General features: G+C 30.5%; 1 protein-coding gene across 1 annotated transcript in view; it reads right to left on the reverse strand.

Annotated features, from left to right (window-relative positions):
- Positions 1-473: 473 nt before the first annotated feature.
- The window catches only part of FoxP (forkhead box transcription factor P), a 375,202-nt gene continuing 359,869 nt past the window's right edge, over positions 474-15,806 (reverse strand). Inside the window, exons 16-20 of the mRNA XM_011506577.1 lie at positions 13,361-13,491; positions 2,417-2,492; positions 1,986-2,098; positions 1,226-1,519; positions 474-932 (exon numbers count right to left, since the gene is read on the reverse strand). Of these exons, the coding sequence (XP_011504879.1) occupies positions 1,264-1,519; positions 1,986-2,098; positions 2,417-2,492; positions 13,361-13,491 (576 nt within the window). The 3' untranslated portion in view covers positions 474-932; positions 1,226-1,263. The remainder of the gene's footprint in view (positions 933-1,225; positions 1,520-1,985; positions 2,099-2,416; positions 2,493-13,360; positions 13,492-15,806) is intronic.

Raw genomic sequence — 15,806 nt, forward strand, 5'->3', positions numbered from 1 at the left:
ATTATCGCTTGCATACACATACACGTATACACATGCGTGCTGGAGAATGACAAAGAAAAAAAAACTAAACACATAAGTAAATGTCTACCATGTATTAATAAAAGTTTTGCACGTTTTTTTTTCTCATTCATACGCATCCCCTTATTCTCACCTCTCACTTATCTATACATGTCGATCAAATGCGCAATATACATGAGAATGAGGCTCCTTTAAATTGTTTGTCTTTCCGTTAAATATACATCGTTGTTTTTCTTAATTGCTTGATTAAAGATATGGATCGATGAATGGCGCCGGCTCTTTTCCACTCCTCGTTGCCATCGCTGCCGCCGTGATTATTGTTGTTGTTGTTGTTGTTCTTGCTGTTGTCGTCGTCGTCGTCGTCGTCGTCGTCGTCGTCGTCGTCGTCGTTGTGATAGTCGTCATAGTCATAATATAATCGTCATAGTCATCATAGTCGTCATAGTCGTCATACTCGTCGTTATCATAGTCCTTGTAGTCATTTTTATCTTCGCCTTCCCTACAATCAGCGATTCGACGCATTTGCGCCTCGAATAATCACCTCGCGGCCATCTTTCCTTCGTCCTTCCTGCGTCCTTCTCTTTGGCTCTCGATTCGTTCGTTTCTTAAAAGGTACGAGGTTTTGCTTTGTCGTCGTTGCGGTGCACAACCGATATGGCGAATGAATGCTTCGAGGATCGATAGAGTATCGTCCTCTCCGTGCCGCGTCTCCCGCTACGGCCGCTTTCGTTGAAGCTTCGATAATCCAGAGGAAAAGCAAATATCTTAGTCCAGCCGAATCATTGAGCGAGGCGTTCACCACCCGCTCCGATGAGAATTCGTCCTTTGCTCTTCTTCGTTAAATAGTTATGGAAAAGCGCTTCCACCGCAACTAGGAAAGTCCCAAAGCTCTTTCGTGCATCCGACAAGCAGTGCTGAAAAATAATCGTTTTAAGGCCCTAGGAAAAGTTTTTCCACTCAATGTGGTGTATAATATATCTTCTTTGTTTCGGAATTCCACTCAATTTAGATATCCTAAGAGTCATGGCAATAAATCGCAGCTTGTGCAAGCAGTCCATGAATCAATAGTTTTTTTGCCCCCGCATCAGCTTTTTCACGAAATTAAGAAATTTGAACATTTGACTTTTAGCAGACGATTGAAATGCCCGAGAAAATTTGTAATTTTTAACGGAAAAACACTGTTTACCGCGATATGCATATATCTCACCTCTGACGCCACATTCTGGTCTGGCCAATCGGACGCGACTACGCTTCACAGTGATCCTCCGGTGCGAGTATTTCCGGGGCCATGGACAGGTCCTCGGCCATGTCTTCATCGGGTCCAGATTCGTGGCCGCCATGGCTCTCTGGATAGTCCCTGTCGTCGTTGCAGGCCTCCTCCTCCGTGTCCTGTTCCGCTGGCGCCTCCATCAGCTCCCGTTTTATCAGCCTTGAGAGTTTGCCGCCCTCCGGGCTTTGACCTTCCTGCTTTATGTGCATCCCGGATTCGTCCAGCGGTGAGCTGTTGTCCGTTTCGTTTTAGCCTCATGTTATTCACGATATTTTCTTAGGGTAGTATTTTATGAAATCTTTCGCGCTCGACCTGTCGCGCATTATCATTTAGCGATAATCATTCGAGAAATGAACGCGGAGCCGCGTGAGAAAGGCCCACCAAGCTAACGTTCCACAGCTTTTGCCACGTCCATCAATTTTACATCTTCTGCTTACTTTTCTTCTATTCACTAATACTTTACATTTTTCGTGCGAAGCGCAACATATACGCGATATAACTCTATTATTATCCAAAGTCATATTACTCGGGCGCTGTGCATCTTGTGCATTCTTTAAGATAAATTCTGTTTATGCCAGTACAAATCGCTCCAAACTAATATAATACGATATTTTTGAGTTTATCAGTTAGACAAATATCGAACGAAAGTCAAGTATTATAAGCTTATGTAATTACCTACGACGAGAAGAATACTTACATTAAATCATTGTGAGGTAAGGTGTGCTCTTTGTCAGGACTCGTTGCTGTCGACGTGCACATCGAGTTGTTAAGAAACCCCATGTTTGATTCGCCGAGTGCAGCCTGGAAATACTCAAAAGGCATCCACATAATTAGCTACAATTCAAGCGAAAATATGAGCAAGAATTACGATTATTAATAATGCGTTATTACAATTCATTGAAAAAATAAGACCAATGAAAAAAGTCTTTTATGAATTATATCCTTGAGGTTCTTGTCACTGTTGATTGAACAAACCCAAGGAGCTCATTCAAACATTAATAAACGTATCTGAAATCTACTTAATCGATGTTAAATATAATCACGGCTTTTACAAATAATTATGCTGCTTCATTGATATGTGCTAAAATAATTGTCGGAAAGAGCGAAGATAAACAATACAATAGGTACCTGAAGATTCGCATTCAGAGCATCACCGTACATAGTTGGACTGTGCGTGAGTGTGGGACTCTTCGAGGGTACACCCCTAGTATGAAAAAACAGAAAAAAAATTATTATTAGTAAGGTTTGCGACACGTCCATTCGCATGCATTTTTATTATATTCCTGGAAATAAGTGTGCGAGTACAAATTGGGTATGTGTGCTTATTCGAGATATAAGTATGTTTATATTGTGTGATAGAGTGTCATAAATTTAATATAATATAAACAGAAGTATATATATATATATAATTTAGTAAAAAAAGGGTTGAAAAGGAGTACATAAATATAAATATATATATATATATATATATATATATATATATATATATATATATATAAAATAAGAAAAAAGCTATGTGTTAACGAAAAAAGCTACGTGTTAACGCTCTTCTACGTTAATTATATAGATTAATGAATAGAATAATATAGTTTAAAGTAAGTTGAAAGTTAAGAGAATACACATATTAAAAGTATTAGAGACAAAGAAAGATATAAAGTCTATAGGTGGAATGAAAGAGAGAGAGAGAGAGAGAGAGAGAGAGAGAGAGAGAGAGAGATTAATAATAATAAATAGTTGTGATAAAGTAAAGATAATAAATTTAAAATGTTTAAAAATTTTAAAATGGTAAAAAGAAGTAATATAAAATTCTTTTAAAAATTGTTTACCTATTACACCTTTTACTTCTGCAATCAATTGACAGCGACAGATCGAGTAGAAAATGTTAAAAATTGTAAAATTGAAAAGCAATACTCCAAAGCTTCGAGTTTATTTGTTTGTTTGTTTAAATATATATTTACCATTCATCGAGAAATTATTTAAATTATATACAAACACGTTTTTTTAATCGTAATCAATCAATTTTAATTTACCAAAATTTTTAACTCTAAAATCTCTTTAGGACATTTGAATAATATACTATTGTAAAAAAAATTTTTATTAACAATAACAATATCGCATCAAGAATTTGCAAGCAATTAAATTGAAATTAATTATAAATATATAATACAATATTAATTAAAATTTCATGAATTTCTACATTCAACTTTCAACAAGAATTTTATTAATCCACATTATACATAGAATATTTTAATTTTTATTCAAACTTGAAACAATTTTATCGTTTATAAACGGTCCTGGATTACCTTACGCGTTTTCAGTCGATGATCAATCCTTTTAGACTATTTCATTTCCTTTATGTCTGAGTACTTGATATATATATATATATACTATCGCACAAATTGTGATAAAGTATATTGAGCGCGCTTTACTCTTGCAACTCTTGCAAACGAATTTTCAGCTGGTGAATAATAAGTAATGTCAAAGGTTTGCAAGATACGCCATAAAAAGTGGCATGCGAGGAATAAAATATCTCCAACGACCGTTTATGAAACTTAAATATGGAGTACGCATCTCAAAGAGATATAAGAGTTTTTTTTTTTTCTTTTTTTGTTTTTCATTATCAATAAGCGGTATGGATGTTGAATAACTAATTTTAATGAAGAGAATATAATAATTTCGAGAATTATTGCTAGTATTCTTATCTATTTTAATATGATTACTTCCATTAATAGGATATAGTTTAATTTTATTTTAACTTTTAAACATATTGAACTATCTCAATATATAAAAGAGACAAGCGTAAAAATATTAATTAAATAAAAATTTATTCATAATTTATTAACTCAAAATACAACTCTCATATTCCTTTGAGAAATGGAAAAAGTAATAAAGATAGATTATAAAACAGATAGATATAGATATATATATATATATGTAAAAAATGAAGAAAGGGATGTAAAAGTTGTAAGAAGATAAAAAGATAAAAATTTTAAATTTTATAAAGAGATATAAAAGTAACTTTAAAAGTCTAAAACTACACACCCATCTATATATGTGTATATATATATATATATATATATATATATATATATATATATATATATACATATATAAATATATTTATGTAGATATAAAAAATATTGAATTCACAGTTAAATATATCAAAATTTCAATGCATGAAATGATTAAAAATGAAATTTGATTAATAAATTTAAATTCATTATTATTATATGTATAACTTTATGGCAATACCTTGACTGTTGATGATGGGAATGATGAAGATCTTACTTAATTTTGATGCGATGAATCCCAAACAGAATGCACTGGATCTCTTACAATTATTCAACACAAATATACACACACACATATAGCTGATAAAGCCCCGTCATGCAGCAATCATGAAATTTTACTTAAAATTACAACCACATTCACGCGCAAATGATTCAAAATAAACGATGAAATACTTTAAAATAGTCATTTTTGTTGGAACTTGATCTATAATCAATCGATTTTTGTATTGATGATAACAGTTATAAATATTAAACGTTCTTAATTAAATATACGATAATTCTGAATATTAATATTCAAGAATTGTACTAATACCTGCAATTTTATTAATTTTGTTTATTTAAGACTTTTAATAATAATTTTTATTCAACAACATTAAACCACTCAGTTACAAAACTTTTAGCAATTGAATTAATATTCAGGTATAAAATAAATTGTAACAGTAGCTTAATTTATGTTAAATGTCGATAATGTATTAGTAATTTGCTATTAAATTTCTTACGAAGATATTTAAATAAAATATTATTTACGAATGAATTAATCAACTCCTTAACTAATATTGACATAACAATTTGACATTAGTCAAATTAAATTTAACAATTAATAAGATATTAAACTATGTAATCACAAGTAAGTTTCTTGATTATTTACTGACCAAATTTTAATGCAAATGCTCAGCAAATTTAATGCAATCTGTACAGTATTCAATTTTTAAATTGCTGATTATCTTATTAAAGTAATTGTGGCATTATAAAATTATCTAAGTACCATTTATTTTTCTATGTAATATTTTGGTAAGGGTTATTAAAGATAACGTTGCAACTTTAATTCATAAGATTCGATACTCAACCTTATTTCGCATTAATAAAAAAAAGAAAATAACGATAATTCAAATAAAATACACATTCGAACACATATATGGGCGCATATACAAGCATAAATAAACTTTTTTTTTTATTGGAAAAACTAGCAATTGTAAAGCCAAAAAGCGCCGAGGTACATTTAATAATATAGGACTAGATAGAGGAAAAGAAAGTGCGATACAACGTTCTTTTCGGGAATATTATTCGCTTTTCTCTATCATCATGCAAGCGACTAACAGGGTGAAAACTGGGAGTGGGAGCAAAAATAATCATAAGCATCCCATAGCGTTGTCCGATCGTTCAATGGATGGTTTTTCGAATATCTTCTCTTGTCAGAGAATTTTATAACCTTGTGGGCTTGGGACATTTATACTTTGTTGTTGTTTTTTTTTTTTTTTTTTTTTTTTTTTTTTTTTTTTAGCGAAGCCTACAACTATCTATATATAATCATATGTATATGTATATATATGTGCATATATATATATATATATATATATATATATATATACAATAGTATTAACTGAAGCTTTATTGTGCAGCGACAAAAATATAAGGATGGAATACTCATATTAGAGAAAGAAAAGAAAGTAGGATAAAACAGAAGCGATTGCAAGCGAGTGAGTGAAACCTAGGGGATGGATAATACTCACGCATATATGTCTATGTTCATATTTATGCATTTGTCAGTATTTTTGAGGAGAGGGAAAGTATATATAAATATAATGCTTAATCCGAAAGTTGGATGACGCACGCACGCATTACCGCGCATATTCACACGCACGCACGCAACCGCGCAGACACACACGCAGCTATGTTTACAAATGCGCGCGCGTGCGCGTATACACGCAGCTATGCACACGCACGCACTTTCCGGCGCAACCACACATACACAGAGATAATAGAATGAAGCATTATATTATGTTTATTGGATTGAGTAATATGAGAAAGTATTAGAAAGTTTAATTTAACGAGGAGAGGCTTTGATAGATGAATTTCTAATTTTCATTATTATCATTATTTTTGTATTTTAATCACTATTTTATTTGCAAAAGTACTCACTATTATCTTACAAAATTATATTTAATACAATAGGTAATATATCCTGTTCTTAAATGATTCTTAATAAATTTTTTTTTTCATGTACATAAAAATGTAATTAATCTATATTTTACGGTTATATTGAACATTTCATATAGAAAAGTTCAATTAGTGATAATTAGAAGATATACCGTGAGCTAGTAAATAATTTTTTGGCATTAAAAATTGACTTAATAATTTATTCATTGATTTATCAAAATAAATATATTCTCAAAATGAAAGCATAATACGTTTAGTTATGGTCCTAGTAATACATAAAATTTAATATCACTAGTATAAGTTATAAGTTCTAAGTTTTATAAGTTATTATTGAAATTGTAATGTAACGTGAGTATAGACTGTATGTTTTATATTTTAAAGAAATAAGTAAATTGTTTCAAGCCTCTCCGAAAAGAAAGTGGATAACGAAGTTTAAAGGGTAATAAAAGACAAAAAAAAAAAGGTAAATTGAAAGTATCAGATAATTGTAAAAGGAAAAATATATGGAATAATGAAAAAGTAAGAAAGTTATCGATGCCACTATGTAGCCAGTATATGTCGTAAGAAACGATGATGATAAATAAATTCTTATTATAATATAGTAATAATGCACTTCGAACGCAAAAAATATCAGTGCAAAATATAATCTGATTAAACTATCCAATATTGTAAAGTCAGTTGCTGTAAAAAAAAAAACTAAAAAATATATATATATTACTTTAAAGGACTATGTAATTATTTGTATGTAATGTAATTAATAAAAGAAACGTAAAAGCCTCGATTTGTTCATAATATAAAACAAATATCGACAATTTCTGGCACCTGCCGAGTAAGAAGAATATAAAAAAAAACTTAAATAATAACTTTCTTGCCCTTGATAATTTTGACAAATAATAAATAAACACGATTAATTTGACGAACTCTTAAGAAAAGTAACATAAATGGTCTGGGACAACTTGATTGTAGGTGCTAATACGGAAAAAATAGTGGAAGGCGGATAAAAGAAAGAGTTTATGGCAAGGCAGACATAGACAGCAAGATGGACTACGTCGGGTACACGTCTTACTTGTATTTAATATTATTATTATTATAATTATTATTATTATTATTAATTAATTAATCAATTAATTAATTATTATTACTATTACTATTATTACTATTATTATTATTATTATTATTATTATTATTATTATTATTATTATTATTATTATTACTATTATTATTACTATGACACTATGACTGTTATTGTTATTACTATTGCTATTATTATGTTTTTTGTTGAATATTTTCTCAATTTCTTTTTATTTCGTTCTTTCGTATATGTTTTATTTTAGATTTTTTTCTGTTTTTTTTTGTTTTGTTTTTTTTTTTTTTCAGCCAGCAGCGCAGAATTTTCTAAAATAGTGGTAGTGCTTACTGTGCGGAGAGGTGGGGTGGAGTGGGTGATGGGGTTGGGTCATATTTCCTGGGGCGGCCGCGGGACAGATGCCGCCGCTTTACGAACTCGGCGTCGTCCACCATCCAGAATGACCCGAAGTCGTCCTCATAGCGCACAAAACACTTGTGCAACGATAGATTGGTGCGGATCGCGTTCTGTATACACAGATAAAGACCACCAAGAAATAGAGAAAAGAGAGTACAAAAAAGGTTCAAAGGTTGTTTCTTGTTGTTTTTTTTTCTTTTTCTTTATGTTTTTTGATCGATTTATCGTCGATAAATTTTCGTTCTCTCGAAGTAATTGTGCTTTCTCTTGCCCTTGCGACGCTCACTATAGCGGTGCTCTTTTATTTACACTACTTTGTACTCTTGTATATGGAGAAAAGAAAGTAGCTTCTCAAAGTTCTCGTGCAATGTGCGTAATAAGATAAATGGTTGCGATGCTGAATTCTGGCTCAAAACATTGTCGTTTAACTTTTTTCAGAGTATTAACTATAATGTTTATCGTGGGAGGATACGTAATTCCTAAGAAAATTTTTATCTCGGATTTCGTACATAGCATTGTTTAATTATTCTAATTTTACGGGGATTAAATTTAATGCTTCATTCCTTAAGCAATGCAGATTTAATTATCAGATGACTGAACTATTGGATAGGCATTTGAATAGAATGAAAAACATTATATTCCGCATTACATAGCGATATTACACGCCGATCAATAAAATTGAGATATCGAAGTATCTTTGGAAGTCGCTTTCTTTTCAACGCATAAATTCGATTAAATTCAATTTTTGCTTGTTCATCGTTCGCCCATTTCTTGCAACTGATATCATTTTCGCACAACCCGACCTACAGTTGGATTCAACTCCGGAAATGCCTCCCCAATTTTCTCTGTTTTTGGCTATTGTTCTTTCTCCGACAGTGTGTGAGTGCGTGCATACATAACAACGTGTCAGAGTTCGAGAGTCGAGAGAAAGAGAGAGAGAGAGAGAGAGAGAACAATATAGAGAAAGAGAGAAAGAGAGAGAGAGAGAGAGAGAACAATATAGAGAAAGAGAGAAAGAGAGAGAGAGAGAGAGAATAAATAGTGAAAATAAATACAGAGGCACTTAGTATGCAAAGAGATTCGTAAAACTGCAAGTTTAAGGGGGAGAAAGGAAGTGGCTCGCAGAAGAACTGTAAATGAAAAGTAACGAGAAATTGTTTATATTCTCTTGCGAGTGACGTCAATATAAACGTGCTAATGTTCTTTCGTTAATTCCCTCTTTCTCTTCTTAATCTCCTTATCTAATCTTATGCTTAATCAATTGACATTGGTGTAAGCCCTTATGAACGCGAACGTCGAATCGAAAGAGTTTCTCTCAAGACTTTAGCTCGCACATCGGGTAGTCGGAGAGACGATAAAACTTACACCAGAGTACGATTTTAAATAAGCATCGAGAAAATCCGAGAGAAAGAGAGAAATGGAACAAGAGGGGATAAAAGCGGATGCTTCCATTCCGTGAGAGATCCCTCAGCTTTAGGCCGCTCGATGATCGTATGCTCCGAAGATCCCCCTAAGGACCTTCCGACATTTCTGAATTTTCCCTTTAGCTGCATATTCGGCTTGTTCCGTAATTCACACGTCCAATTCTTATAAGTACACATTCAATTTACAACACAAAGACAAGAATAAATAAATAAATAAATAAATACTTAAACAAATAAATCAATAAATCAATAGATAAATAAATAAAGAAAGAAATAAAGAAAGAAATAGATAGATAAATAAATATAGAAAGAGAGCAAGAAGGATAAACGAGAAACTGATAGAGATAGTGATGCACGTGTGTTTAGAGAGACAGGCACTGTTAGTCGCTGCAAAGCCCGCATGCTTGTTAGGCAAATTCCTGGTCTCTACCATTTCTCTCCGCCACATTCCTCACTCTCGCGCACCACCCACGCATCATTATCATGTGTATGAATACATGTGTGCTCGTTTCACACTATGGGGCGGGCGACGCGGAGACGGGGCTGAGCCTTCAGAGCTCTATTATTTTCGTAATAGTTTCGTTTATCTGCATTTCGTGGTCGTTCGTTTGCCGAGTCGAGTCGCTAGATTCTCTCTCTCTATTATAGAGCGTTAATTATTATTAAGTACTACGATATTAGATATATTTGTGATAGATTATACTTAAAGATACATGCGTAACTAGGAATAAATTGATATGCGTAAACAAACGTTGAATTTAAGATTTTCGATGATCTAATCATATTGTTAAGGTACTTACACTGTTGTTTTGAAAAATTCATAACTTTCTTCTCATAAAATTATGAAAATCTCTGAAATTTTTATTAGTTTCTTAATTTGTATGCATCTCCTCTGTACGTGTGTTTGTGTTTGTGTGGATGTGTGCACGCGCACGCGCGTGTGTTAAAAATATTACACGTTAATATATAAATGCACAGTTCTATAATGATTACCTTAAAATGCTTCATTACCATAATAAAAAAACACTTAAGTCTACAAAACTACTAAAATTAAGTATAAAAAATAATAAGTATATACTCCATCGAGTGCTTCAACAATCTATTAGTTAAATATTTATTTAAGTAGTAATTTTAATGCATTTATTAATTTACTAATGTAAATATAATTTCAATTTTAATTTAAATAAATATTTATATTGGCAGTATCTTTATAAAATTAAACCATTGACTGTACTATAAGAACATTTTATGTTCTAAACATAACATTATACATTTACATGTATATATTTATACAAAATATTAATTTCTAAACTTTAATAGCTAATAAATACTGACCAAGTTGTCCTGTAATAATAATAAATACACGTACAATTATTGGAGAAAAAATGACATTAAGAATTATTTAATCATGCACATAATAATACTTGTAATCATCAACGTAACTGTCACAAATATTTAAAATAATTAATAATCTATTAACTATGACTACTAATCGTAAAAATTTAATTAAAACATATTATTTCGCTAGATTCTTAAACATTGCGACTAAAAAATTTCAATATAATAATAACAATGATAATGATAAAATGTACATAAAAATATAGCCTGCGATATTAAATATTATAACAACAAGGAAGCTTTAAATTAAAATAAAAGTAAATGCAAGCTCTTAAACATTTTATTACGCGATTATATTTCTGTATTATATATTAAACTATAGTAATATATTAAAATATATTATTTAAACTTATATAAATAGACTGTAAAACGTGCCGGAAAATTCCAGATTGTTCAAGTGTATCTGGTAAAATCGCAAATATACGCTGGATAATTGATACGATAATACCTAGACTACACCCACAAATAAAAGTGCAATGAACAACCTCGAATTTTCCTTTTCAGCGCCTCGACTCGAAAAACTCGCGACTAGTACGCATATATGAAAAAAAATTTATATAGAGATAAATATAATACAAATAATAAAAATGCATGAATATTGTCTACTCATTAAGAATATAAGATATTGCAGTACCAAATTCGACACTGCAAAGAGAATTCATACACATAAATTCCATAAATAATTATAATCATCTAATCGATGATCTTATAAGTAAGTGTAAAAGATAAAAGACAATTTTGCCAATAATGTTAAAGATAAATGTAACAAATCACTAAGGCAACATCACACATATAAATATAGGTTAAGAAATATTTTATATAAAATTAACTATTGCAATTATACGAATATAACAACACTCGTGCGTAAAATACGAGTATTTATAATTAAATTACGCATATTTTTACGCACTGTACTATAAAAGAGTACAAATATTTACAGAGATACATATAAACATACGCACGCACACACACACGCACACACGCACGCACGCACACGCGCACACTAATATATATAAAGAAAATTTAAAAGTATGGAAGAACAAATCCAAATATACAGAAAGGGTATTAAAATGTAATAAAATGTAACAAATTATGTAAATATCTAATAAATATTTTAAAAAACTATGTATATTGAAATATAAAAAAGTTTGAAAATTAAAACACACACACACACGCGCGCGCGCGCGCGCACACACACGCACGTGTACACGCACACACACCTACACACACCTACACACACACACACACACATGTACGCCCCTACACCCACACGCACGCGCACACGCGCACACGCACACAAATATATATATATATAGAAGCAGAATAAGTGATAATTTATCTACTTAGAGAAAAAGAGACGTAAAGATAAAATAGAAAAAGAGATAGATAAATAGGTACAAAGTTAATAAAAGCGCCATTAAAATGTGATTATAAATAATGTGTTTCTAAAAAATTACATATAAGCATGGGTGAATGTATAGGTATATATTTAAAACATTTTTAGTATTTAGTGCTCGAAAGAGAAAAAAGTCAAATAGAAATCGAAAATTTTCAAACAATAGAAAATATGATAACACTCGGTTGTCATTATTATTTCTATTGGGCTTTTTTCCCGATCGTAGCTTATTGAACAATTATAGTAAAAATTAGTGAAAGTGATTACTTTCAAAATAACTGTAAAAAGAGACACAGAGTCGAAATTTCGAGAAAGTGGGAGAGACATAGAACAAAGCTTGGCAATTATGAGATTTGTGGAGGTGAGACTGGATTTTATAAAATATTGTGACATAATCATAATATGATGAGAGAAAAAATTGAAATATACACCTTAAAAATGAGTAAAATGTAAATCGTACGATTATGCACGATCGATAATAAATTATATTAATTTATTATTAAAATAATGCATGAGCATAATTGTCGTTGTTTTAGCAGTTTGTTAATAAAATAAACAATCGATCGATCGTTCATAATTGTTTAACATTACTATGAGCGGTAAATATATATGTATATGAGAGATCGATATAGCGTATAAAAATAGCAAATAACACGAAGTAAATAAATTATAAAAATTTTCTATATAATGAATGAACATATAAGTATTGGTAATAGTTATAATTATATACATGTATATGTACATATGCACGGACATATGTGTGTTTATATATATATATATATATATATATATATAGGGACACATACATTTATATATAAATATGAATACATATTATATATACCTATCCATATATATCCATATATAAATTTATATAAATATTTATAAAGCCATATATATATATATGTATATATATATATGTATATATATATGTATGTGTGTGTGTAAATATGAAAAAAAAAATATATATATATATATATATATATATATATATATACATATATGTATACGTATATTTACATAACTGTATAAATATATGTAGAGATAAGACGCGCGATATTTTGTATTTGGTGGGTTGGGGTGATAAGGGGGGGTGGGTGTCGAGATGGAGACTATTAGAGGGTGGTCGGGGGTGGGGCAACGTACCCAGTCGTGCTGCAAGCGCGTTGAGGGCGTCTCTTGTAAAACTCCACTTCATCCACCGTCCATACGGCCCCCTTCACGTTTTCGACTCGCATGAAACATTTGTGGAGAGACAGGTTGTGTCGCACTGCGTTCTATACAAAATAATACACAGACTAAATAAGCAACGCAAACAAATTAACTAAGCCCAACGCAATCACGACACTGCCGCAGCGGTCGGATTGTCAGAGAATAAAAATTAATAAAAATAATAATGATAATGATTAGAAAGGTTGGTGGTACTCGACTTGGATTTATGCTTTGGACGATTTCGAAATACGCTCGATAAGATTAATGGAACGTTAAGGGAAGAGTGGGATTTTTAGATGATGAGGAACAATGGTGGGATGGAAAATGATGTAAAATGTATAATTATTTTGTATGAAATTTTTCTGTTGACAGTGGCAAGTTTTTATACTTTGCGTCAGCTGTATATGAAAATAGTTAACTAAATAAGACATTATTGCATTGAAACTTGGAATCTAATTTTAGATATTAATTTTATATTTAAATACAATCGTCGTGGGCGTCGTATTGTATGTTTCTGTACATTTTGTCCATACTTTTCATGATATACTTAGGGCTCAGTTTTTTCTTTCCGAACAATCATTATTTAATAAACGACCCTTGAACCGACATTATAATACACTCAAATATTTATTTTCAATTAGGATTAATGAGGATTTACAAGAGAATTTGAATTCGTCCAAAGTATTAATGGAAATCGGATGAACTCCACCTTAAAATAAAAGTGAATGAAAAAAATTGATAATGAAAGAAAATGTTTGGCTTCAATGACTAGCTGTAGAATAAGAAAAAAGAAGAATTTTACGAGAATTGGAAATTAGTTAGCCAATAGGAGATAGAATGAAGGTGTTTACGTATAGGTGGACTGGCGAGTTTAATGCGTTGATTATTGAACAATTAATTTCAATAGCATACAACTAATATTTTAAAGGATGATAAATTGCTTATAGTGGGTGAAAGCCATTTTGTTTATTTATCTATGTTCTTGTGTAATATTAAAAAATGTGGAAATATCATCGATTACTTGAATATATTAACTTATCGTGAAAATTTATTAGGACTTATGAAAATAATCAGTTAAAGTATGTAATAGAACGTTCGTCTTATAAATAAAATGAATTTAGTGGAGGCAATTTTATTATCAGCTAATTTTATAGCTTGATTAATCGTACTATTGGCCTAATTATTTGTGAATTAAAATTTTTTTGCACAATTATGATTCTGCATTAAAATAAGTAATAATAAATTCATTATTATGAGAAACAATTATATAAAAATCAAGACCTTTTATTTTAAAATTAGAAAATTAATGAATAATTAATTGTATTGTTATTAAATACAATGTCTATTACAAGGTTTTAAAGATTGCTAATAATCATTCAATTGATGATACTTCTATGTTTAAATTAATATTAGCAGCAAAAAAGTTAAGGAAGAAATTAAATTAGGTGACATTTAACGTAATATCTAATTATTATCAAACAGCTAACGACTAATTGTACAAATGTACAGGAATATTCAACAAAAATGACAATTATCGCACACATAATTATTACGGTTACCGAGGAAATAAACTGTTTTAAAGTAAAAGTAAAAGTGCGTATACAATAATTATCTATGTAACTAGGTGATAATGACTATTAAAATTAAATTACGTATAATGTCATACGTGGTTTGTATTCAACGACTAAGATAACAAAGACAAAAAGAACAGAAAATAAAAGTGTACGAAATTATATGAAATTATAAAAGGAAAAGATAACAACAAAAACAGAAATGTAGTTGACGTTATAAAATTATAAATGATAAATTAGGTCGATATGTGTGGCATTCTCATATCAATAAAAAATGCACAGCTAGGTAACTAAAACTATAGGGCAACGACAACAAATTCATGCCACAGGGTTTATACAATTATAAGATTAGTGGTTGTAACAAAATGAGGTATAAACAAAAATAACGTATATTCATATATACGTATACATACATACGTACATACATACAGACACTCACACACTCACACGCACATATACGCGCATACGCACACGCACGCACGCACGCACGCTCATACGTATATACATACACAAATACCTACGTACATACATACAAACATACAAACATACATACATACATACATACATACATAAATAAATAAATAAATAAATACATACATACATACATACATACACATGACACGCGCATACATACATAAATGTGCATGCGTGTATGAATATGTATATACATATGTATATTTATACGTATATTTATATGTATGCATATATGTATGCATGTATATATATGTAGCTATGTATATATATCTGTATACATACATATATACATATATACATATATACATATATACATACATATATATATATATATA

This window comes from Ceratosolen solmsi, unplaced genomic scaffold (assembly GCF_000503995.2).
Source record: "Ceratosolen solmsi marchali unplaced genomic scaffold, CerSol_1.0 scaffold6, whole genome shotgun sequence".
NCBI classification, from domain to species: domain Eukaryota; kingdom Metazoa; phylum Arthropoda; class Insecta; order Hymenoptera; family Agaonidae; genus Ceratosolen; species Ceratosolen solmsi.